Source organism: Trachinotus anak, unplaced genomic scaffold (assembly GCF_046630095.1).
Source record: "Trachinotus anak isolate AG129_WGS33_773 ecotype Australia unplaced genomic scaffold, CSIRO_AGI_Tana_v1 ptg000007l, whole genome shotgun sequence".
Classification (NCBI taxonomy): Eukaryota; Metazoa; Chordata; class Actinopteri; order Carangiformes; family Carangidae; genus Trachinotus; species Trachinotus anak.
Window position 1 is genome coordinate 21,468,387 of NW_027273858.1, and position 26,516 is coordinate 21,494,902.

Here is a 26,516-nt window from a genome sequence, read left to right on the forward strand (position 1 = left end):
TTAATTTACAGTCCACAGAGGTAAAACTGCTGATTTGTTTCCTGTTTACTCATAACTCTGCCTGTGGGAGCGTATTGCTCTTGTCTGCAGACATAATATAGTGTGGTGGCATCCGATGATTGCATCAGCAGTCTGCATGATTATTTACAGGGCTGGGGGAGTAATCCTGACCTGCTTTCTGGACCTGAGTGATGCCCTCCCTTAAACCACCTCGCCGGGTATCGATCAGGAGCCTTTTTGGGGTTAATAAGACCCGACATTCCAATATTGATGAAAAGGGCTCATTAAAGCTTCAAAGCTACACGTCCTGTGGAAACCTCAGCGGGGATGTTAACTGGAGGAGGCAGTTGCCATATTTATAAACAATCAGTACTGACAAGATACCGGGGCAGAGCTTTCCATTTGGGGGGGGGGGGGGGGGGGGGGGCTGTAAACATGGGGCCAGGGATTTGGCTGCAGCATGACAAGCCTCTAGTGCTTTTTCTTGCCCTGGTCTGGTCCTGGGCTTCTTAGATCAATGCTGAGGTCTCTAACCAGACTGTGCTGCTATTGATTTCCTTCTCTCTTTGAAATAACACTCCAAGCGATAGCTAGTATGTCATCCCAACAGTGGATCAATATGAGCGTGTAATGCATGTTTTTGGGGGCTGAAACTGGACCTGACAAGATGACGGAGGGACACGCTATAAGGCCTTAGGCACTAGGTGGTGCTGTTGAACCATCAAGGGGTTGTGAAATCTCCAGAGGGAGATAGGAGTCAGGTCAAGAGGATGGAAAAAGTAATTACATGTATTCTTCAACGGAAATGCAATCTCCGAGGGGATCAAATAAAAACGGCCTGTCTGTTTTATGTGCTTTTGAGGGAGGCATTTCTCCATATTTCACTGTTTTTGATGCAGGTGGAGTCAGGCGTATGGAGAAGGTGGTCATTACTCTGTTTGGATCCAGATGTCAGAGGCTGCCAGTGAACCCAGCTGCACTCACAGTGTGGATAAAAGACCAAACAACACATACCTGCGTGAGTGCACGACCCTGATGAAGAATTCACGATGATGAAATTCAGTAATCAGTTGAATAGTTTTGAATAACTGTGTGATTGCCTCGTTGAGACACAATGACAGTAAGGGGACCTGTGTCCACGCTCATAGCCAAGCCTTTGATCCACTCCCTGCTTAATTGAGTCAGCAAAGAGGAGAATCACTCGGCTTGTCCACATCCACTGAGCAGTAATTCTCATCCATCTCTTGGGACATGATGTGTATTGATCAAATCAGACGTGCTTTCTTGAAAAGGGATAAAAGAAAAGCTTTTCTGTTTGTTTTGAGGGCCTGGCTCTGCGAGTGGGGGATTGTGGGTAATACATTAGGGAGTGTGGAAGGATTAGGACGTAATGGGATTTTGAAAGCATCTCCCTCCATAATGTACACTCTACTTAACAATATTGCAGATTATGTTGTAGATCGGACTTTTAAGGCCAAGTAGCCATTATCTGAGCAGATATATGGTCAGTGTGACTGCACCCCTCACAGTATGATGAGCTTCCATTAGCTCCACAGACCGGTGATTATACAAACTCCCTGTAGGACTTGCTCAGCTTAAGTAATGGTCTGGTCAGCAGCTCAAGACAGGTTAGAGCTGCCCTGCTTTTGAATTTCAAAGTTTACTTCTAATTGATCGGCTGCAGGCCTTCATGAGGTCATTTGCTGGGTGTGGTATTCTTGTACAGCTGTTATCAGATTCACCCTTTAATCATGTTAGTACTGTATTCTGCATTGTACCACAAACCACAAGTCACCTGCTGAGGCCTTAATTCCTACAAAGAAATCCAAGATATTGACTAATATTAAGTGTTTGACTTAAGCACACACGTCCAAGAACTGAACTTAATCTGGTTGTTGCAAATACCTCCATTAGTTTTCTGTTTATTCTGACAGTAACTAATAGAGCGAGCAGTGGCTGTCGCAGAGATCTGGTGCTGCTTCACTTCATGTGCTGAGAGCTTTATGGTGTTTTTATGGGCGGACACCAGAGATGCCAGGACTTTTCAGAGGCAATTAAGTGACCACTCTTTGTTCAGAGTGGGTGTCATAGTGTGGATTCAGCTCAGGTTAAAATGGCTTCTTTTTGTTTGTTTTTCCACTAAAGACAAACACTGCACATGCTGCCCCTTGATTTCCCATGCTTTGACGCAAGAAGACCACACTGATATCTCCTGAGCCGATGTGTTATAGTTTCATAAACAGTAGCACAGCTGTCAAATGTCTCACTGATATTTCAGTGCTGCTGGGGCTGATGGGTGAGCAATAATGTAGCAAGACAGATGGTAAAAATAAGTGCTATTTAGCATAATTTACATCATGCCTATGTCTCCATTAAAGGTCCCATATTGTATAAAGGTAGATGTCCATGTCTATTTTGATTATAAAGCAGGTCTAGGTTCTAATACTGTGAAAGTATCAAAGCTTCAGTCCACAGAGAAATGCACACAGCCTGTATTCAGAAACTGAGCCTTAAAACCAGCCGTCAGGACTTCTGGAACTTTGTGATGTCACAACAAAGCAGTCACTGCCCCCATCCATGCTCCAAGTCCAACCCACCCAGACCCACCATCCAACCTTGCAGGATTTGGTTTCTTTGAGTGTTTACCTGAAATCTGTCTTTTTTTATTTGATCACTCAGAAAACAGAAGAGAGGCTCAGATCCTCTCTTCTGATTGGCTGACTGACCTGTTGTTACTAGAACTCCAGAGAGAAGCCTGAGATGTAATACTACAAAGAATTTTTTCTTTTTACTTAAAAACCACAAACATTTCTTCTTATGGATATCAATACTTCAAATAAAAAGATTTGAAAAAAATATGTGAACTTTCAAATAAATATCTGCCTACATTATTCAGCAATAAACTATGATCTTGGAGAATTTCATTATTTATTGCGTAAACAAAAGACACCCAGGCCACCGTACTTGTCCCATCTCATATTATAAACCTTATCCTGACCCTGCTCCTATCTACGGTGCCCTCAGTCTTTGTTTTATCCTCCTCGGTCCAGTGTAGTCTTACATTTTCCTGTTCAGATGCCATAGTTTTAGATTACACAGAGTGATTTCTCTGTCATGGATCAGCAAAGAGGTTTCCATTAGGCTCTTGTTTGTCACTTGAGGGATTCCGTTTGACACTGTTTGATTCCCACATGGGAGTCTTGAGGCTAGTAAAACTGACAGTTTGGACTCGTCTATCAGCCTTTTTATCCTCAGTCAGCTTCTAATCTGATTGGTATGTACACTATAAAGCTCCTGACCTGGATGTTAAATTACTTGTCCATTTGTAAACATTAGCTTTTTGCATTGTTCTGTCAGCTATTCTGGTTTCAGCTCTCCTACTGGCCGTAATCGCTCTCTTATACTTTGTGGCACCCTCCGTCTACAGGTACCCATGTGTTTTGTTTTTTTTTGTTGTTTTTTTTTTTTTACGTCATCCATAATGAAAATACCATTCAGCACTGATTACTCCTTCATCAGAACCAGGCAGACCAGACTTGTTATCCTTTTTACAGGAGGCGTTGTACATCAAACTTTATAGAGACCATTTGCTGCCAAGGCTCTCAGTATTCAGTGGATGATGTAAGTAAAATGCTGCTTCTGATGAATGTGTGAGATTAGTATCTTGATAAATTCAACAAGAAGATATAGAGGCATGATTTCATTGATTGGATTTAGATCAATCATAAACAATTCATAAAATTTCCATTAAATGAGTGCTTAAGTGATACTCATCTGTGCAATATGTTCAACATGCACCATTATATCCAAATATTTGTTCACTGATAATGTGAAAAATATGTAGAAATTTATTTTTATTTATTTATATATTTAATTGGTCTCTTAATTCTTGAAATTCTTCTTTCATTTTGCAGAGAAACATTATACAAAAAAGAACTGCACCATCTGTAATTCTTTACTGCAGAAAGTGATTGACTTCATGCTTTTCTTGTCATCAAACATTAACATTGCCTTGATCCACAGAACAGTTTCACTAAATTATTTTTCACTGGCCAACTCTGCAGCCTGAGATGCATACCAAAATTGCTCAGAGACTCCAGTCATCAAGCCGTTTGGGAGACACTAATGGAATGATTGATACAAATGTTAGCAGAGCCAGTTGTGCTGCAGACTTACATAGAAGCCATAGAGCGTCGTATCCGTCCAATCATCTTCCTTGATGGCAAGAACTGTTGTGTATTTTTGGTGAGCGTGAATGGCTCCTCTCATTCTTCCATGCAAGATGTCTCGGTCTTCCATATGCTGTCTGGATGGCAAGCAGATCCATCATAACATATTAGTGCTGGTGTCTTCCTGCTCTGGCTCTTTAAACTGCTGCATAAGGCCAGAGAGTCAGGCTAATCCAACTGAAAGGGCAACAGGCCAGAGTCATCTCAATGCTGCCTTCACAGAGAGAGGGAAAAAGAAGCACCGCCACCCTGCCACCCTGAGAATGACCTGGAACAGAGAAGCCCAACATGATTTTGAGGGGTTCTGACCCATGTGGCATTTTGTACTTTGTTTTTGTCAATATTTTTGCATCACAACAATTATAGTTAGGCAAAGTCTTCAAAGTAGATTTAAATTACTCATATTTTGTAGTTGCTACAAGTATGCAGTATGATTATAATCGCTGTGTCAGAAGAAGGTCATTTTAAATTTAATGCCTATTAGCAGAACTTGTCAGCTATTAAAACCAAACTTGTAATGAGCACTTTGATATGTTTGATAAGTTTCCAAAGCAACATGAGGCAACTAAGAGGAAAAAGAGCAAAAGTATTTAAAGCTGCACTTGTATATTAACGTTGGATCAGACTACATGTAATGTGACAGGGCTCACTCATAGTGACAAATCTACAGAGAACTATAACCTGACTCTGCAGTCCCCTCCTCAGCTGTGCAGAGCCTTTCAGTGTTTTTCAGCTTGTTGTTTTGGCTTTTTTGTCTTGGTTCAGTTTCTGTTCTGATTTTAGCCAAAGCAGGCCATAGTTTTGAGTAAAGAAGCTCTGATAAACCTACTGATGTTACCTGCCTGGCACCTAAAGACACAAAGCATTTAGCTACTAAAGACCTAGATATTTTTCCCAGGAGCTGGTGGAGACCAAAAAAAGAGCTAAAAGTGAATTTTGGATTTGTATTCCTCAGGTTACCAGACACACCAATGTTGGTCCATGTCCACTAGATATGTTTCACAAATACAAATTTGCCTTATCAACTTTAGGAGGCAGTAGCCTTTCATTGATGTTTTTGTGCAGCTTGTCGCTGAAAACCGAGTTAATACTGCTTTAATGTTTAGTTGAACATTCTTGAAAAAACTAATGCAAACATAAATTAGCTGCAACCACAAAAGTAAACAAAAGTCATAAGTTGAAGCTACAAGGATTTAACATATAGCAGCAGTCATACAGTATATGTTGAGTTATTTGTCATACAACCTAATATGATCCACACTGGTGTTAACTTAAAAGCTAAAGCTCAGGCATAATTGTTTCTACAGGAGGGAGAACCTGCTGGTGAAGCTACCACCAAAGCCAAACCAACACGTCTGCGCTCACTGGACACTTTCCGAGGGTATGTACTCCATCAACAACCGTCCTCTTTATCAGTCTATCAGCACATGTGGCTCGTTCACATGCTAATTATTTTTGGCGCAGTCTGAGGCATGATGAAGATCTACAGGCCCTTCATAAAGAATGATTACAGGGGTCACAGTCTGGCCACATGCTCCCCCAAGCTTTTGTTATCAGGCGGTATAGCTTTGGGCATGATTTCTGATATCAGAGCGTCTCGGGTTTGGAACAGTGTGTTTCTGTTGGGCAGGAGTGATGCATGTGATTGAATCTGGGCTCCCTGCTAGCCTTAATTGTGGCCTGGGGGTAGACACAAAGCACGCCTCTCTGGAAACAGGATGCTGGTGTGGCTTTGACCTCCCCCTTGCCAAATAATTGATGTAATAATACCGTCAACATATCAGCACACATCCACACAGCCATAGATCTCCTGCCAAAAGGGAGAGCGAGAGGAAATCCAGCAGCGCAGGCAGCATCCAACAGACAATTGGCATCTTCTCCATCTGTGGTTTCCTCATGGATGAAAAGCCATGTGAAACCACCGTGCATATGCTGAATTCAAAATACCACATAGTTATATTCAGTAAGGGCTGAATTGGTTAAGGATGTTTAGCCCATAATTTGCAAAGGTTCAAGGGAAAGACACATTTCAATTTACACTTCCTGCTGCAGCATTGTTCAATCTTATTAGCTGAAATGTCCGTCTAGGGTTACAGATAGTTGTCGCATATTGATGTCTTGATTGGTAATACTGGAAATTCTCATACCTGACAACACACTCAATCAAACTGTGACTCAGCGCTCAAGATTAACGCTGCGTGTGCCTCCTCAGCTCTGTGACTTATGATCCATACCCCCGATAAGTAACAACTTTCTACAGAGAACAGACACATCAGTCAACTGCCATAAATGCTGAGACATTTCTGAAGGCAAAAGGTTTTTCTTCTGAGCTGAAAGGTTTTTCTGATCATTGCTCAGGCTCCACTGACATGATATACAGAGAACTGTGGGTAACGGTTGCACGTTAATTTTTCTAAAAGGATTTGAATTTTAATCTCGTGTCGCACTGCTAAAAGCCTGTTGCTGGCTTTCTTACTGTTGGAAATCGCACTGTCAGTAGTTAGCAGTGCCATATAACAGAGGGAACAACTATTACAGAAAAACAATGGATTGTCGGCTGCATTTAGCACCAGGTGGCTGACTCATTCTGTGCCTTATTTTGACTGAGCTCCAAGTTTTCCTACGGGTCAGTTTCAGTTATGCTCTGATGTTTGACCACAAAAGAAGAGCCTTGGCTTTTCCACTCCAGTAGTAATTTATTATGACTAGATTGGGTGTCCACATCCTTGATAAAGCCATCACAGTGGGTAACTCAATACTCTGCAGTGAGTGTAACTATCCATTTGCAACGGGGGAAATGTACTAAGCTAATACTCTAATTGGTAATGCATGTACAGTGGTTCAAATCAAAGAAGTCCATCAGCATCTATCAATGAGTCATAACCAGTTGTCACTGCTGCAAGACAGACATGTCTGCCTGTAATCTGTTAGCTGTAAATCATAGAAACTGATTCCCAGACATGAATTAAGTCTATTACCGAAGTGACAAATGTTCAATGGAGAGCTTTAGAGGGATATTTACAACTTAAACCTGATTAGGAACCAAAGAAACACGCCTGTGGTGCTTCAGCCTGGACAATATCTGTTCTTGTATTAACTTTAATGCAACAAAAGACAAAGTGATCGAGTACATATTATATTAATTAAGCACTTAATCATAATTAGCAGATGAAACTGTGGTGCATGTGTGTGGCATTTGTAATGTAACCTGCCTCTAATGGAGCTCTTATTCACAATCAGACACCAAGAGTGTTTTAATCAAAACAATGGCCAATAAGCCATGATACTGCAGTGATTTTCACCGGGTCTCATCTGGCTGGTGATTTAACCTTTGTCTTTGTCACTATGGCAACTAATGGATATGTTTGTCAAAAATGAAACGATAACCTGTGTGCATAAGTGTGTGTGTGAGGGAGAAAAAGAGTACATGGACACATGCACCAGGGTTTAGTCTACTTTAACAGCCCTTTTGAGATGATAGTGGCCGATTAAAATCTTGTATCAGCAGGTTGGGGCTAAAAGAGCAGTAATGGCTTTGGTGCACCTCTTAATTGAATCTGGGCAGAAAAAACAAGAGGAGGCAGAGGCAGATACAGTGCACCTTATCAGACAGTCTGATTCTTAGAGGTTGTGCTAATCTTGTTATGCCTCTTAAAGACCCCCTTATGATTTTATTTTTCTTTTTGATCAAATAACGCATGAAACAAAAACATAAATTCAAGTATTTAGGATGTTGAAAGCATGGAATCTGCAGCCGCTGGACCATTTACATTCCCCTGCAAGTTTGTGTTGTGTAATGGCACACACCCCATTTTCCTACATGCAACGCAAACACCTTTTTTTCCTCCAGCGTCTGATTCAGTGAAGCACTTCATCACGCGTGCTGTGTTTCAGCAGCCCTGGCCAGTGCTAAAGTATAAAGTGTATCATATATTAAACACAAAGTCTTTAGTCAGCACTCCTGCTTGAGGAGATCCAGAGGACGAGTGTTCATTTCCTGAGTGATTCATAATGCTTAGATTGCATTACCTTGCATTTGAGAGTGTGACAGAATAAAAAACCCCTCCCCAAGCCACTTTAATTTTAATTCAGAAGTTAATATTGAATCAGAATCAAAGTATTGCTGTTGGATTGTTAGAAATTGGTTAGAAATTATTATATTATTATGCATTTCACCTTCTTATAATGTATTTTAATGAAATATGTCCATTTTCACATATTTCCTTCATTTACTCTTTACCGGAGCATCAAGGTTAATCTGAATACTGATTGACTGAATAGTGTACTATAGTTCTTATTCTTTGCACTGTCTTTGTAGGTTTGCCTTGACAGTGATGGTCTTTGTGAACTACGGCGGAGGAGGCTACTGGTTTTTTCAACATGCACCATGGAATGGTTAAGTAAAGCACAAGATGTGCACAGATTTACAAAAAAAAACCAAAATAAAAGTAGCATGTACAGTACAGTCAGAAATTCCTGTTTAATTTCCCTTTGTCTACATTTGACCAGATCATGGTGGTCGGCATGTTTTAAGGACAGAGCAAGTAGGGGAGACTAGGGATGGTTGCAACAAGTCTTCAGAACATAGATATATGATATATGTTGATACTCATGCTGCAGATGCTTAGTTTGGCCCTCCTCCCACCAGGAAGACATAAGACATTCAACATTTGCGGCTGCATTTATTGAAACAACTTGTTTTGGAGGTGTGAAAGTTATTTTTTTCATGAACTGTATCTTTGTCAAACTGTCCTGATATTTTAATGAAGTAATCAAAACTTACTTAATTTGAATCATTGTTTTATTGACTTCTAAGTAACCTGGTTAGCATTTGTCAAGGTGCTAGTTAGCACATAATGTTCTGTCATGGGTAATAGGGTTTCAACAAGTTATTGTAACTGTCCCCAAACCAAGCAGCCATGTCAAAACAGAACACACAACAGTATTTTTCAACATTTTTAGTTCACAATTATATTGTATTCTAATTCTAAATGTATGAATAAATAATACTGTAATATTATTGAAAAAACAATTCATATTTTCAGAATACTATGCTCATTGAGACAAAAAGCAAAAGTTAGGAGTGGTGAAAAATATTTGTGAAATTTTATGTATTTTTATATTGTTGCAACCCTCCCTGATCTGGGTTTCAACTGTGCTCAGGGTTGGGGTCAGTTGCAATTGAATTCTTCCATTCAGATAAGCATTGTGAATAATATGTAATCAACTTTAAATGGTATGGGTAATTAGCAGATATGTGTAAGTTAAATATGTAAAAGTTTGGTTGTTCTCGTCCAAACTGTCTCTGAGTAACTGAGAGGAATGCAAAAAGTGTTGCAACCGTCCCATCTTGCATACTTAGTTGTCTGTCTTCACACAAAGCCTGATATGAAATAAATGCATGAACTCAAGGCTATTATTACTCAACGGAAGCTTTCTCCTCACCATGTCTGCAGCATTTTCTGACCTGTTGTCACTAATTATGACAAATGCTACCTCAGACCAAACACACAGGATGCCATTCTTCATACGAGCCAGATCAAAGCTGCGATCCATAGATGTTTATTGTTATTAACAGCCAGGGAGGAGAGAGGTGGAGGAAGGATGGGTGTTTAACTGACAGCTGGGAGAATATGGGAGGGTGTAGCGAATGAGAAACACTCCTCTGCTGCAGTTGCCAGTCTGCCCTTGAGCAAGGCACCTGGGATCAGAGGAGACAGTTGCTGGGTCCCTTTTCCCTGGATGAATAAAAGTAAAAAAAAAAAAAAAAACTAAAAAAAACAATGTCCCTGCAGCTTGTATGAAATACGTGTCATCGTTTAGGGGTGTTCTCAATTAAAATTTTATAATAGCCTCTACTCCACTTCTACACAGGTGTATTGATTTAATGGGTTGTTTGATTAATCTTCTCTTTGCTGCAGGGCCGCTACTGTCACAGGAGTGAAGATATTTATTAATCACACCTTTTCAAAATGGAAAGTTAATAACAGAGGTAGCACTTTAAGGACATAGCATTGTTCGTAATTCATCTTCTTGTCCTTTTGGATTGCCAGGACTAGAAGAGGGCAAGAACGCTGAACTGTGTATAATGGTATCAGATTCAAGTATCTGTGAGTCTATTGATATTAATTTATGTCTCCGTCTCTTGTTGCAGGTTTAACTGTGGCAGATCTTGTCATGCCATGGTAAGAGGATATTTTCAGCCCTATTTTCACACTATATTCACAGTTTTGTACATACAGTATATAATTATATTTTAATAGTTTAACACTGTTGTTTTCTTCCAGGTTTGTGTTCATCATTGGGACGTCAGTGGTTTTGGCTTTCAGATCCATGCAGAGGAGAGGAGTCAGCCGCCTCCAGCTGCTGCGCAAAACCACCTGGAGAACAGTCGTCCTCATGATGCTCGGCTTCTGCTTCCTCAACTACTCTCCACGAGACGGACCATGTAGGTGCAAAATATGTAGCACATACTGTAATGGTTAATGGAACTAATACATTAAATGTGGACGTGCTTGTTCTGTACTTTTTGTTTGGTTCTCTAATGGGGGAATTATTAAAACCCAGACTCCAGCATGTCTCATAATAATATGTCCACTTAGTGTATGTACACAGCTGTAAATCATCAGCACCAGTGGAGAACAGACAGACTTTTCTTGTGTTAATGCACCTGCTCATCTAAAAACTTAAACAAACTTCATTAGCTGCTATATTGTGTAACATCAAACAAATTTAATACAGGGTATCTTCAACCATCCATATTCATATCAGGTCATAGAGAGCTGCAACAATAGGTCAATTAATCAATTAGCCAATCAAAAGAAAAGAAATCAAGTAAAAAGTAATCAGTAATCAAATCATTATTTAAGTCACTTTAAAGCAAAAAATTATTTTTTCAAGCTACAACATTATATTAAACAGATCTGGGCCTGTAGTCAGACAAAACAAGACAAAACAAGACAAAATAACATGAAATAAGACAAAACAAGACATGTATTGACATTTGCTTGGCCATTTTTCATTGTCTTCTGATGTTTTATAGACCAAATAAATAATCAATGAATTATTGATTTATTATGAAATTGTTAGTTGCAAAAATCCAAGACAGAACTAATATACTGCGCAGCTTATATTTGGTATGTTCATAATATAAACAACACAAACTGCAGTTTATCAGGTAACAAAGACGGTGTGTTCAGATCCAGATTTGTGATGAAAGCCACAGCTGCAGGTTGTGTCAGGGTTAAAACAGGCAAAGCATCGTTCACCTGGGAACGCACAGGGCGCCCCTCACACATTAGCCGTTCCCGGTGCTAATGGACTTTCACGGGTGGATGTCTGCGTAACTGGGTTAACAAAAATATTGTTATTGTGTGTGCATTCTCAAAATCCAGCACCAGGGGACATTTAACAGAGGCAGATTGAGCAAAAACAACCGCTGTGGTAATGGACAATTATAAACAGATAGTATTACACCCTTCAGCCTCATGCAGCTGCTGCAGAGGCCGGAGCTGCTGGAGCTGCTCAGAACAGCACAGTGACTTTTACCATAAACTGCAGCTCTGCCCTCCGTCTCCAAGGACATCCTTAGCAGTTCAGTCGCCGGGTTTGATCTAATAAGAGAATGGAGACACATCAGCTCAATATGTTAAATCGTTTCAGTGTCAGATGAGACAGAGGAAGGTGTTAGCCTTTGACTTCGACTATGAGTCATTTCAAATAAATCCCGCCATGTCCAAATCACCATCAAAACAGTGGTAAAGACCTTGAACCTGTTTTAAACCATACTACTGTGTTGGTTCAGAAAGAAAAGTACCTGACTTAATTAATTAAAGTTCCTGTCCAGACATGTTTTACACTCTGTAGAAAAAAATACTCTGCTATGGTTAATATTTTGTTTAAGATGGTTAGAGGAGGGAACATCAGAGAGACTCAGCCTCATGATTTAGCCTCATTAAGACCCAGACTCAGATGAGGAGTCTGTTGAGACCAGAGTCAGAGACTAGCAGATGGATCAGAACGGTTAGCGTAATTAGCGTCTTTTATTTGTTTGTGTTGTTTGTTAGCTTGTAACTGGCAGTGGCTGACACAGTGCTAGTGGTTGTGCAAATGCAAACTCTCTCTCTCTCTGTACTGACAAGATTTCGGGTTTATTTAGCCCCGCCCCCTGACCCCACAAAGTTCTTTAGGTTATATGACATATCCCTGAATCCCTGTCTGAAACTGTGTTTATAAGAGTGCCATTGGTTCACTGCAGTTCCAAGGTGGAATTAGTCAGTCATGGTGTTGACTGATTATTTTGTTGATGATATGTCTTGTATTATATAAAAACGTCTAGACATGTTAATAAGGTTAAATACTTGATTTTAATCTGACTAATCTTAAATTACAGATTCCATTAGATACACTCAAAAATGCAGTGTAGTGAAGCTAAAAACATGGCTGTTTCTTTTGACTAGAGAAGCTGATATTTTGGACAGAAGTATTCTTCTGCTTAAGGACATGGTGTGTTTTCAATATTTTATCTTAGACTTTAACGGTGACAAATAACAAGCAAAGATGAGTCAGATGAAGATGAGGTACAAGAGTCAGATTCAAAGCCCTACTGAGGATGTGTGAATTAAAAAAAAAAGTCTTTGAGTTTTGAGGTTTTTCTTGGCTCAGCTGTTTTGTCCACTTTCTGATGGCTTTACTCAGTTTTGCTCACTTCCACCATAGAAACATTTTATTCAATCTATAACTGAAAGTGCTCAGAGATGGGAAGGAGACGGCAGAGCTTTCACTTCTTAAATATTGAACGTCAAAAAAGGTTTTAAATTTCACACACACATAAAAATAAAAATAAAAAACTACATACATTGATCAGAATGTGAAACAAAGGGTGTTACAGTGTCCTGAAGTTCACCTCACAACTGTAACTTTCACAGTGATTTTTACTGAAGTGAAAGTTTTATTGGGGGCAGATCCAGTAAATGATGCTGGGGGGGGGGGGGGGGTATTTAACATATGCATATATAACAAATGTGTCATTAGTGGGAGCTTCCTCTTTTCCTGTGAGGAGAGAGATTTCCGCCTCTTATTTGATTTGAACGGATCAATGATTGGGATTACACTGTTTTTACAGCAATTCGTGTGGGGAAGAGGTTTTCAATTAACTAATGTGTAGATTACCATCAATCTCTCAACCAGAAGCCAAGCCTATCCAAACCAATTTGTCGAGACCAAGAGATAAGTGGGAATCTTTGATCAGCTTCCCACCTTCTTGACACATCCATATCCTGAAGGCTGACACCATTTCCGTGTGTTGAGCTGTCCATCATCATCATCTTCCTCCTCTGGGAAGCAGTGAGAGAAGAATGATCGAAAAGATGTTCTCGTGTTCAATATTATGAAATTCCTGATTTATAATTGACTCAAATCAGCAGGAAAAACTATATATGATGAGTTGCATCTGTGCTCTGTGTGAATTGTAAGTTCACATGGTCTTTATAAGTGTCAAGGTGCACAGTGCTGCAGTGAGTGTTTGTGCTGTGTGTTGTCGACTGTGCTCTAGTGTCCTGGTCCTGGCTGAGGATCCCTGGAGTGCTGCAGCGTCTGGGCTTCACCTACTTTGTCCTGTCTCTCCTGCAGACTTTCTGGGGCCAGAAAGAAATCCCACTGAGATTGGTGAGCACCTCTGTCAAGTTCAATTTTGTCATTACACACAAGGAGGAAAAACACTGAAGAGTTCCAACCTGAAACTACCTCAAAGGAGTTTTAAATCGAAAGCAACTGGACTTGGTTATTTGTCTAGGAAGACGTTTCACCTCTCATCCAAGAGGCTTCATCAGTTCTTTCTCGCACCTGACCAGGCTGGGACTGGTCCAACTATCTGGTGTGGAGACCCAGGTATTTTTAACCTCTGGGAGGGGTTTGCACAAGGCTGATGATGTCACTAAGAATATTCACAGGCTTAACCTGAAACTACACATTTAAATTCAGCTGTAAAATCTGAAGTCGTCATGCTAACATGCTCAGAATGGACCGTGTTAGCATGCTTGAGTGTGGCAGGTGTAAGTTTATCATGCTCACTGTTAGCTAAGTATGTTAGCATGCTAATTAGCACTAAAACAAGGTACAGCTGAGATGTTGCAGGTATTTGCTTTAGCTTTTACTTGATAACACTGCAAGAAGTTGGAGGTTGAGCATGGTCAGCAGGAAACATCGTCTGGGACTATACAAACTTTTGTGCTAATTCATCAAATACATGTTGAGATATTTCATTGGAAACAAAGATTTTGACCTGCATTGCATTAGATGAAAAGTCAGGGGGTCACCAAGTTAGTATTCATCTTCTGGGAACCGTGAACATCTGCGCCAAATACCCAATAAAAGACCAACAGACATTGCTATTTATCCTGCTAGCATAGCTAAAAAAAAGATTTTGTGTACTATGTATTTTACCCTAACAAGATTTGTGTGTGATGCAGTATCACTGGTGGAACCCGGTCCAAGATGTGGTCCTGTATTGGCCCCAGTGGCTGATTATCATCCTGCTGGAGACCCTGTGGCTGTGCATCACCTTCATCATGCCTGTACCCAACTGCCCCACGTAGGTCTAAGCAAAACCAGTCTGCTCATTAATCCTCTGTACATATATGTTAAAAGGGTAAATTTCGTCCATCTCTCATGCCGAGATAATCTCCAGTTGGGGCTGTTGCGCTGCAGCAGAGGTGTTAGTGTGCACCTTGTGTTGCTGGTGTTATGAACCGTCATGATTTATGGGCCTGTGGTGGATGCTTCAGAGGGCATAATTAGCCAATCTCAGTCTGTCATGTGCAATAAGAGGAGCGGAGGCAGAGGATCCATCTTCCTCGCTCTGTGTCTTCTGCTCAGTGCTGCTTTTTGTGTGTTTTTCCCCATTTCTTTGACCCTGCATGGCAGACTGGGAGTTTAAATAGGAGCACTTTTCCCCTCAGCTTTTGTGCTTTTTCCAACAACCGATTGTTTTTTATTTTTTTAGTGGAATGTGATTTTATGTTGTGAAGACAAATCTCATACAAAGCTTAAAGACAAGTGGAGATATTTACTATCCGATAGAGAAACTGCCTTAGGAGCTTCCCTTGGCTTGCTTTTTCTTTTAGTGTTTACTCTTTTGCTCTAATTGTGTTACTTTATCAGTGACAATTTCTTATGCTACTAATAATGATTACACTCTTGTCTGTTATCAGAGGGTATTTGGGAGCCGGTGGAATCGGTGATAACGGTCTTTACCCAAACTGCACTGGAGGCGCAGCTGGATACATTGATAGACTGATGTTTGGTGATAACATGTACAGATACCCCACATGCAAGGTAAGATCTTCTCCACACACCATTCATTAATCTAAAACCTTTAAAACAACCCTGTTGATTCTTTTTGTTTTTCTGTTTTTTCCAGATGATGTATCACACAACGCAGCCCTTTGACCCAGAGGGGGTTCTGGGTACGATCAACTCCATTGTCATGGGATTCCTAGGGATGCAGGTAGGGACAGATCATGTATTTCTCCTCTATGAATCAACAAGTGTTTTATTTTTGTAACTTGTCAGGAGTTTTTAGAAGAGCCCACAGTATTCTGTGGTCATGGTTTATTTCCAAATTTCTTTTTGCTAAGAATCTTTTTCATGTTACTGTATTTTTAAATACAGATGAGTTTAGTTAAAAAAATATCCATCCATTTTCTGTACCGCTTATCCAAACCTGGTCGCAGGGGGGCTGGAGCCAATCTGAACTCATATTGTGCGAGGGCAGGGTACACCCTAGACAGGTCACCAGTCTAAGGCTCTGGGTTCAAACCCAGGACTTTCTTAATGTGAGGCAACAGTGCTAACCACTGCACCACCATACTGCCCTGGTTAAAAAATATTTGCAGAATGATTGTGATGTCTAACTGAATGGTCAGTTCACACTCTCCCCTGTCAGCATGCAGATGGTTTGGTTTTGTCACGTCTGGCACCACCTCAGTGAAAAATGAAGTGAATGACATTTCATTTGTGATGCTCAAACCATTTTACAGGATAAACCACAGATCTCACTGTCTTCATAAAGACTAATTGTTAATGTGAAAGAAGTTCCAGCAAGAAACCTGCACATGGTTTCTGGAAAGGCATTATTTGGGTGATTGTCTCTTTAAGTCCTCATAACTCTGGCACCTGATTGGCTGAGAGCAGAAGCTTCTTTTATTCAGATGGAGCCACACCTGCTGAGTGAAGTCCTTCTCATAATCAGCTGTTAAGACAGTAACAATCAGAAACGTGTAGCTGTAATGTTAATGTGATATTCGGGGTTATTTGACGTGGGATTGTGTGAGGTACTTATCTATAGTCAGTGTATTACCTGCAGTGGAGAAGCAGCAGGAGCACTGGTACAGAAGCTGAGTGATGTGCTGCTGTGGATGGGGTCAGCAAAAAAATCTATTCAGCCACTTGAAAAATACCCACAGAAAAAAAACTAATATCAGTTGAAGTTTATGCTATATTTTGAATATTTTCAGGGCTTTATCTGCCATCAAAGAGCCACTTTGGAACTACATTTTTTAACCACTGAACTACCATATTCCTAAGCGCAAGCGCACGTCAAATAACCCAAACTATCACTTTAATGTTATTTTCTTACAATGAATCCATAAATTAATTCATATTTATAATTAAAGAAATAAATTAATTTACCTAGGGCATCAGTGATAACATGATCTTGACAGGTCATGAAGACCCCTCATGGCAGTAAGACTCTCTCGACTTAAGTGAAGGTTATGTGAAGGACTCTTTGCCGCCTCATTATAAGAGCACAGCTGCCCTCCTTTATTGACAAAACCTTGTCAGAAAGCGAGGAGAGAGCTTTTGGTCTTTAGACCTGAGTCTCTAATGGCGACAGTGTCACTTATAACCATTTGTGTTGTGGGAAGTTGCCGGGCAAAAGCGGCCACATTGCTCAATTCCCAGTGGGCGGTTAGCACTGAGCCCTTCAGTCAGCGAGTCTTAGACGACACGCCAGGTGTCCGCTGCCCTCCTCTGTGCTTGCCCGTGCTAATGTCCTCAGCTGAAATGCATTCATCATCACCAAATTAATCAGAGGGTGCGGATGACTTACACCCAACATCTGGCTGGACTGGATAGGAGAAATGTGACCGGCATGCCAGGGACACAGTATTGACACCCACATCCCAGGCCTATTTGGTTACCGAAGGTGTTTACATGCTATTTCTCATTAAGTTTATGATTGAATGAGTTGTGGTCTCTGCGCTTATCTCTTCCTCCTTCTCCACAGGCTGGGAAAATTATCCTTTCCTATAAGGAGTTAAACGTCCACATCCTCGGTCGATTTCTGGCGTGGGCCGTCGTCCTGGTATGTTTCATCATGTGGAGGTTTGAAACGCAGCTGGTAAAGTAAATGAGTATAAAAGTCAATTGATAATTTAAAACCAAGGCACCAAATCACTTCCTGCTTCTGTGACTCACACAGCTGAGCGCCTGCTGTTTTACTTTGCCTTGCAGGTAAACTCTGCGGCGTGTTTTCCAGCCTCTCTGGTATTAGTCATAGCTGCTGAAGCCATTCATTAGCAGGACTTGGGAGAGGACATGTGTGCGATCTCAATACAATTAAACAACATCCATGTGTGGCTGTGTTTCCGGGCAGACATGAGTATCCAGCGCCTCAGGAGGGCGTTACACACTGTCTCTCACTGTCTGCCGTGCCTCACATGTGGTTTTAGATTAGTAGAGTTGTGCATATTACTTACAGTCAGTATATTAGCATGTGATTAAGAGCACGATCAATTCATTTACCTGCAGGCTAAGTCTTAGTAAACATCTACAGTCCATGCACAAAACAGTTTCAATAAAGTGGTATAACAGAGTCAGATTTAAGTCCATTCAGATCCACAATAAAAAGAGAAATTTTGTAATAAATCTGCATCTGACATCATATTTGTTTTGGATCTGTGCTCATTCTGGGTGGTCTCAAAACACAAAAAGAACCAAGCTGGCCTCTATTTCACTTACAGGGGCAATGTGTCCCACCGGGAGCAGCCTAGTGTTATGTGAGATGGCCCGTTTTGCATTTCTAAACCGGTGACAGGAGGCCGTTAGCCTGCTCTAACGAGATTGACAGACATCGATACAGAAAGACCAAATCTTGCTGAACTGTGCCCAGCTAATGTTTTTATCCACATACAGTGAGATGCTGCAGAGATGTAGCTTGTTTGCAAAATGGGGTTAGTAGGAGCTTGCATGCTGTGGGGGCAGACATCCTGAACTGGCAGTGCTGTGACCTGGAGCGATGATGGAGCTGGAGGAGCTGGCTGCATCACTCAGCCTTGGGAATCAAACTGTGCAGGATGAAAAGAAAGGGCCAGTGGACTCAGCCAGAGGAAACCACACAGGAAAAGAGACAGGTCTCATTAGTTTTAGGTTTTGTAGTCAATGTATACTACTGTGCCTTTTCTGTAATGTTAGACTTCACTCTGGTATGTGTATAGGGTTTATTTATTGGACCCATGTGTTTAAACCACACTGAAGGTTCTTACATCAAAGACAAGTTTTATTCATTAACTTTGTTTTATCAGTGCTGCATCTGTCAGATAGTCGGGTTTGTGAAGTTAAATGTGTTTGTATAGCTCAATGTCACATATAATATCTTGATGGGGTTTACAGGTCCACAATAGCAATGGGTCCTTGCCCAGACCGTACTTTCTAAAATGACAGGAAGAAAATTCCCCAGAAACCTCAGCATGTAGGAAAGTCTACAGCCCTCACAGCAGCTCTGTGAGGTTGTACTTCATCACAGCTTTGAGCTTAATACTTCTGTCAGTATGCCAACATGCTCTCAATGACCCTGCAATCACACCTGTGTTAAGGGAGCTATTTGCAAATTTTGCTATTGCTACATAGCCAACTTTAGCAGTAACAGCTGTTTACTCACCAGTCTTGAAGAAATGTTGTGAGTTCAGCATCAAACTTCATTCCTTTACTCACCAACAGCTGTCTGCAGCGGTGGAAAACAACCCTCTTGTTTTGCCTCTATTTCAATCACTTCTTTTCTTCTACTGAACCAGCCAGCCCTGGCCTGGTCAGACTGTCTTTCACTTCACTGTCATCACTTTCCGATACTGAGTCACTGTAGCATCCAGTCGGCCCTGAAAAAGTAGAGCTGCTCAGAGGGATTATAACCTCTTGTCTTGTAAACGCAACAATGGTCAAACTTCTTGCCAAGATTGGTATGCTAACTAGCTCCTTTTAGTGGTTATATTCACCATTTTAGTTTAGTGTGTTAGCCTGCTAACATTTGCTGAATAGCACTTAACACAGCTGTGGTACAGCTAGGTTGTCATATAAAATACAACAGCTTCATAATAGGTCCAATAATGATGTAGTAAATCCAATACAAGAAGTGCAGATGCCCAAAAATGTCTCTTTTGTGTTTGTGAATCAGGAGAATTCCTGCTTATCTACATGAGAATCCATTGAAATTCTGTTGTGAGAATTTAATATCATTAACCTCAATTCTTAAATGACAAATCTCCCCATTATGCCTCCTGGTGTTGAATCTTATTGACTATTATTGTGGAGTGAGTGGCTGGAGGGAGGTGAAATAAATTAGATCCATTTGGCTTCTCCCAGAGGCAAAGAGTGATAAAGTAACACATGACTAAATAAATAAACATTAGGCTTTTATGTTTTTCCACCTTATCCTGTGGTTCACCAGTTCATGCTACATAGATGATGTAGCTGAGGCTCAAGATTATGATGATATAATTCAGGATCATGCAGTGTTCAGTGACAGATCAATACAGAGACTTAAATCCTGCTTAACTGAAATAGTGAATAACAGTAAAATAGATTTTCTCACATGGCAGTGGTTGACAGAGAGAGCAGCCCGTTGTTATTGATTTTGGGAACAGATCCAGACCCTGTGTAAAGCATAAATACAGCACATAATCACCCCATGTGTTCTGCTCATGTATATTTGCTTTAATTTCTTCTTTCATTTTAGTGGTTAAATCTATTTTTAGCAAAATTAGTTTTAGTGATTGGCCTGTTCTTGATATTGACTTTTCTAATGCGATTTGGGCTCTGAGGGGAGGCAGGAAGCAGAGCTGAACTGCCTCTTGTTTCAGACATGTGCTCTTGACATTAGCAGGTCTCCTCAGTGGAGGGAAGGGGCTCATTTCTACACGCGCCCGACCACAGGATTGGTATTATGCACAGGAGGTTCACAAAGTACCAGAAAGAGTAGATACAGGGAACGGCAGAACCAGGTTCTGCACCAGAGTTCACTGATATCTGTGGTGGGATTGATATTCAGGGGCGGCCATGCATCTTCTTCCTAATAAACAACAGCCCCTGTTAATTAAAGTCCAACGATCAGGCTCCAGAAGTGAGAGATTGAAATTGAGCGATTGCCCCACATACCAGCCCTTTCCCACATCCTGCTGCCTGGATAGCCTGGAGACTTAATCCTGCCCCGGCTAGGCTATTTCCACACCATCGATTCTGTCATCTATACACATGATGGATAGCCACCTAACAAGCATGTTTGGATTCCGATCCAGTGCCCTGGGTTTCTCTCTGGAGCACAAAATGTTTCAAATATCTAAATCATATGTAAAGGTAAATAGATGAGACAATAAAAGCTTTTATTGATGTAGAGTTCATCAGAGAGTATGGTGTATTGTGGTACATAGGGCTGTGGAGTCAACTGGGCCCCAAATGGATGTGACTCTGCACTGTGAATCTTTGAAGAGCACAACTGTCAAGTATAGGTGGTCAAATTGGCGTGTGTGGAGTCCAGTGTGTGAAGCTTGATGGACTGCGTTCACCGGCTAATCTGCCGGACTTGCTTGATTCTGTTGCCTCATGTTTTAGCAGCCCAATACGGCTTGCTTTATCGCCCTCCATCGATTTGAAATCTGTTTCATTTCCACCCTCAGGGAATCTCTGCAGCCATCCTTTCTAAGTGCACACGAGACGGAGGATTTATACCTGTCAATAAAAACCTTTGGTAAGTGCTTCCTGACCCTCTAAATCCAGCCACTTTTCCTCACAAAAGAAAGGATGGGTTTCCAACAGGCACAAATCAAGGCTGCTAAAACATGGGTTTACTTACCTCTAACAACAGCTACGACTGTAAATAATCACCCAGGCTGTCGGGAGTGTGAGGTGGAGCGGCCCTACATCCTCCAAACATGATCATTCTTCCTTATGGCCAGGAGTATTAAGGATGCTTTATCCTCTCTCCCCCAGAAGCACTCAGTACACCTTTCACCAGCTGCAGTGGATGGGCTCTGGGAAAAGCATCTACATAATCATAGAACAGTCTAACTGCTTCCAAACTATCAGATCCCTTTTTGGACAAACGAGGCACAGCATCTTGATAACTGTTTGTAAAGAGTTTGCATGAAATACAGCGCAATTACTCCCTCAGACGTGGATTACTTTACGACCTGTGCGTTTGTTCCACTCCCACGTTCCCCTTAATATGATGTGAATCATTTTAATGTTTCAGCAGGAAGAATACCATTTCATCTGTGATGTGTAAGCAAATTCTTCATGATGTTCCACTGGGGCCCCCAGTAACACTACGCTCATCCCTCGCCATTACCTGACTGGCTTTTATAGGCAGTTCATCATGCACAGGTTATTGAGCTCTTGAGTACGAGTCCCTGCCTGGATGTCTAGAAGTAATTAACTCCCAGCCAAGAGTCCTTTTTGGCCCCACTTCAGCTGAGATAAAAAATAAAAAAGCCCAGTGAAAGGAGGCTCTAGGAGGCAGCCATTTTACATTAGATGGTATTACATCAAACATTCTTGCACTTAGGAACAGACAGGGACATGGCTGTCTGGCACGGTTCCACAGGGCACGTGCCAAGGATCCACTGCTGATGCTTTAGACCAATCCAACAAACTGTCCCACAGTTTGCTGGATTGGCTCGAGACCCCTGGGTGTTATTTATCTGCAGCAGAGGATTGATAGACTCTGTGTTTACACCCTTGTTCACACTGTTCTACTAAAATTTTAGTGATGCCCAAATGAGTAAAATGTTGCTGTTGCTGTAAAGTATTGCTGATGGCCTGTTTCTACAGGTCGTTGTCCTATGTGACATGTATGGGCTGTTTCTCCTTCCTGCTGCTGGGTGCCATGTACTTTGTCACTGACGTCAAGGGCTGGTGGGGCGGGCAACCATTCATATACCCAGGTAATGTTTATTCACAATTCAGAGTGCTCAGTGTATCATACTGGTGCATATGCTTTGGGTCAGATAATTTCAGAAACACGATCACACACCTTCAAAACATGAATTAACCAAACCCATGTAGAAATGTAATATTTAACATATGTTCCTATATTGAGAGTGATGTCACTTATATTATTATTACATATAGATAAAGGTTGGCTAGATAAAGATATACGTTTATAACATATATGAAATACCCATGGTGAACTTTGTATATGTACATATATTTGTGTATGCAAGTTCATTAAAACAACATGCATACACAACATATATATATCCTATGTTTATATGTGTTTTTCTTATGAGTTTCTTATTAATTTTAAACATACCTTCATCATACCTACCTTCCCATTCTGGGGAAGTGGCCTCAGACCTTTGGACCCTGTTGTTTATAATATCAACATGTAGTGACATTCAAGTAATTTGGAAAACAGGAATTCTGGTTTATTGCAACAAACAAATGTCAAAAATCTTTTAAAAAATTTTAATGGTTTTCTCAGAGTCTGACCAAAAGTAAACACAGAAATTTGCAATTTTAACTAACTTCATAGAGATCTACTGCTGGGGCATTTTGCCATCTAACTGAACAAGCTGTGTATTCACTGAGTATTTATAGTGTCCCAAAAGGCTGGGATTTCCTTGTATAATCACTTTTAGTCTGTGTTTAAAATGATTCTTGTAGGACTAAGGATTTATTCACTCTGTTATAGGACCAAGGCTGAAACATGCTGAAAGTGGAGTCCTGTTCAGTAACAACTTGTGTTTGTGTTTTCTTCCTCCTCCTCCTCCTCAGGAATGAACTCCATCTTTGTGTATGTGGGCCACTCTCTCCTGGGTTTCTACTTCCCATTCAGCTGGGAGATGCACTTCCAGCAGAGCCACTGGGAGTGGCTCCTCCAAAGCCTCTGGGGAACTGCACTGTGGGTGTTCATCGCCTACCTGCTCTACAGGAAGAAGTTCTTCCTCAAAATATAAACAGGATGATCATCCATCTCCCTCTTACTCTGTGGATACCATTGTCTTATTTTTTTCAATTAAAACAAACTATATCCATGGTGACGTGTATTGATTATCATAACATCTGTGGGAGTTTTTAAAAACCTGGCCCACTGTCGTTGGTGTAATTACTTCAGTTCAGTTTTTAGTCATGTGCAGTCTACCCACGTACGTTTGAACGAATTGCACTGATGCTACCGTCCAAGTCACACAAATCAAGCAGCAAAGAAGAAGTGCTTGAAGTTTTTTTTTTATCAAACACAGGCTGTAGCACAGAGCAAAAAGTATGAAAATGTTTCACCATCCAGTCTGTGAGGAAGACGTCTGATCCTCTGTCAGTGTGGACAGATGAGGTTTTATTTGACGCCACTTGTTTTGTGCACTGAACACACTGATTAAATCAAATATACTGAGGTGGTACTTAACAAATTAGGCCGAGTGATTCCACTACACACCAGGCCAACCATTATGAGCCTGTTGCCATGGCCACTTCTCCTTCTGTGTGTGTGTGTGTGTGTGTGTGTGTGTGTGTGTGTGTGTGTGTGTGTGTGTGTGTGTGTGTGTGTGTGTGTGTGTGTGTGTGTGTGTGTGTGTGTGTGCCATCTGCTGTCCAAGTGACAGTACTTTAATAGGGGTCAAGATGCACATCTCACAAAGGAGTGTCATTAATGGGACTGAAACCTCTTGTACTCGTTGTATTAGAAAATCAGGGAAATTACACAAATCCAATTCATCAGAGGACAGTGACAAGCCAGCCAGCCTGCCCCCCCCACCCCCTCAAAAAGCCTGAGCCCTCTGCATGTTATTTATTTATTAAATGCACAAAGCTACTTAACAACTGAAACCGAGTTCATTCTCAGACTCAGATTATAATATTTCCACATTGACAGTGGAGTTGAGGTGGTGTGGTGATTTATGCATATTTTTGTAGAGTTTATATGACGGTGTTGAACGTGCTCAGATCGGTGTGCCCTCAGGATCGGGTCAGGTGGTGCGTGCATCATGAAATGACCATCTACTTAATGAAATGAAACATCAGCATCATGCTCTTCCTCCACAGTGAAATCAAATTACCCACTCCTCAGAAGCCGTAAGAACCTTACGTAACACGCTGTGGTGGTTTTGGTAACTGTCTCATGAACAGAAGTTGTTGTTTGATTCCCACTAGGTGCATCCGGCCTTCCTGAACAAGACTCAGGCCCATTACTGCTTTCCTAAACTACTGTGCCAGCAGTGGATGATGCTTCTTTAGTGCAGTGATGCTTCTTTCATGGGGAGAAAATGAAATCGATACAGACTCGCCACTGAGGCCTAAAGATATCTTTTGTGTGTTTGCATGCAATGATAAAGCTTTTTATTTAAATATAAGCATTTAGCTGACTCATCCAGAGTGGCTTACAGTAACTGCAGCAGCATGACGAGCACAGAAACCATTAAACATCACAAGTAGCTGTTAGTAAAGACCAAGAGGATCGAAATATAAATATCCAGGCTGTGGAGGTGATGAATAGTTTGCTTGTATTTCAGATTGAATTTCTGCTAATCTCATCCTGCAGTGCTCTGAACTTCTTGCCGCTCTTGCGTTGTCTGAAAAAAGCCCATAAGACACCACCGTGGTTCCACATACCGCACTTCCTTGCCTTTATTGATTCTCTGTGAGCATATGTCTCAGGATACCTATGGTCTGTCATATGGAAACTTTATCCCAGATTCAATGTTCTCATGCAGCCCATGCAGCTTCTAATATTCACTTAATGAACCCCATGATCATCTCCCTTGATAGAGCCAGCAGAATTACACTCACCCTGTTTTGTAGAGTGAGTGAACATTTGAGAACAGTATCTGCTCATCAGATCATTTATAACAAATGTAGCAGCATCGGTTACACAAATAAAGTCAACATGATATCTTGAACGAAGTGACATTTGTCAGACCTTTTCTTTTTAAGCAGTAACTTTATTTAAAATGCATATACAGAGTTTTAGATTTTTATGTAACAGTTGAAAATATTTTGTGTCTGAAAAGCTGCACACAGTTTAAAGCGCCCATGTTTTACACATTTCTGGTGTTTTAGTTTAAATTTTATTTTACATAAGAAGATATATTCATGGTTTTAAGAACCAAAAACCATCACCAGTGTAGTTTTCTTTCTGGAGCTTTAGTAACAACAGGTCAGTCAGCCAATCAGAAGAGAGACTCTCTCTTCTGATTGGCTGACTGTTTTCTGGGTGATCAAATAAAAATATAAATGGAAAAACACTTTCAGAAACCAAATCCTACAAGGTTGGATGGTGGGTCCAGGTGGGCTGGGCCTGGGATATAGCTGAGAGCGGTGACTGTTTTGTTGTGACATCACAAAGTTTCAGAAGTCCTGACAGCTCGTTTTGAGACACAGTTTTTTAACATTTTGTCTGTGGATTTCACAATTGACACTTTCACAGTATCAATGTAGAACCTAGACCTGCTTTATAATCAAAACAGACATGGAAATCTCACTTTATACAATATGGGACGTTTAAGACAAACAGGGGAGTTTAAACAAGTTCAGTGTGGGTAATATGTTTTTACCAGCTGGTTAAAGTTGTGAAATCACCTGCCGTTCCCTCTGCAGCTCAGTGAGCTCCAGTATTTCTGCAGAGACATCGATTGGAGAGTGATTTCTGTGTGAGTGACTGGTGTCCTGCCCCGAGGTCACAGCAGTGCATCCCCCCATGGTGCCTAGTCACAGAGAGAGATCCCACACTTCAACGCAACCTTCAGCCTCGGACACACTCTCAGACCTGAGAGGGGAAAGGCCCCACAGAGTTCAGACTCACAGCTGCTGAGTAGACACTGCAGATGTCTGGTAGTCAGTGGTGAAGTCTCATTAAACCATATAATTTTGGTCTCATTAGTGAAATGGATCATTATTGTGCCAAAAACTCAATCCACTTGATGCTGCTCCACTTTGTCCTTCTCAAATGACACTTTCTGTGTGAAATATTCTGTTTGAATCCACCAAAATAAATATATGAATATCACTGATGCTACTGAATGG

The 26,516-nt window shown here is 41.0% G+C and overlaps 1 protein-coding gene across 9 annotated transcripts in view; it reads left to right on the plus strand.

Moving 5' to 3' along the window:
• The window catches only part of LOC139623283 (heparan-alpha-glucosaminide N-acetyltransferase), a 28,502-nt gene extending 4,966 nt beyond the window's left edge, over positions 1–23,536 (plus strand). For 6 of the 9 annotated variants that reach the window (XM_071481387.1, XM_071481386.1, XM_071481383.1 and 3 more), the window contains 16 exons: positions 900–1,018; positions 3,358–3,427; positions 3,555–3,621; positions 5,537–5,610; positions 8,548–8,624; positions 10,384–10,414; positions 10,517–10,677; positions 13,860–13,895; positions 14,023–14,117; positions 14,699–14,820; positions 15,440–15,563; positions 15,649–15,735; positions 17,518–17,595; positions 21,179–21,249; positions 22,332–22,444; positions 23,277–23,536. In XM_071481387.1, coding sequence (XP_071337488.1) covers positions 900–1,018; positions 3,358–3,427; positions 3,555–3,621; positions 5,537–5,610; positions 8,548–8,624; positions 10,384–10,414; positions 10,517–10,677; positions 13,860–13,895; positions 14,023–14,117; positions 14,699–14,820; positions 15,440–15,563; positions 15,649–15,735; positions 17,518–17,595; positions 21,179–21,249; positions 22,332–22,444; positions 23,277–23,458 — 1,507 coding nt within the window. In that variant the 3' untranslated portion in view covers positions 23,459–23,536. Of the gene's footprint in view, positions 1–899; positions 1,019–3,357; positions 3,428–3,554; positions 3,622–5,536; positions 5,611–8,547; positions 8,625–10,383; positions 10,415–10,516; positions 10,678–13,782; positions 13,896–14,022; positions 14,118–14,698; positions 14,821–15,439; positions 15,564–15,648; positions 15,736–17,517; positions 17,596–17,744; positions 18,578–21,178; positions 21,250–22,331; positions 22,445–23,276 lie in introns of those variants that run through there. The other 3 variants (XM_071481381.1, XM_071481380.1, XM_071481385.1) reach the window with 3 other exon arrangements.
• The last annotated feature ends 2,980 nt before the right edge of the window (positions 23,537–26,516 follow it).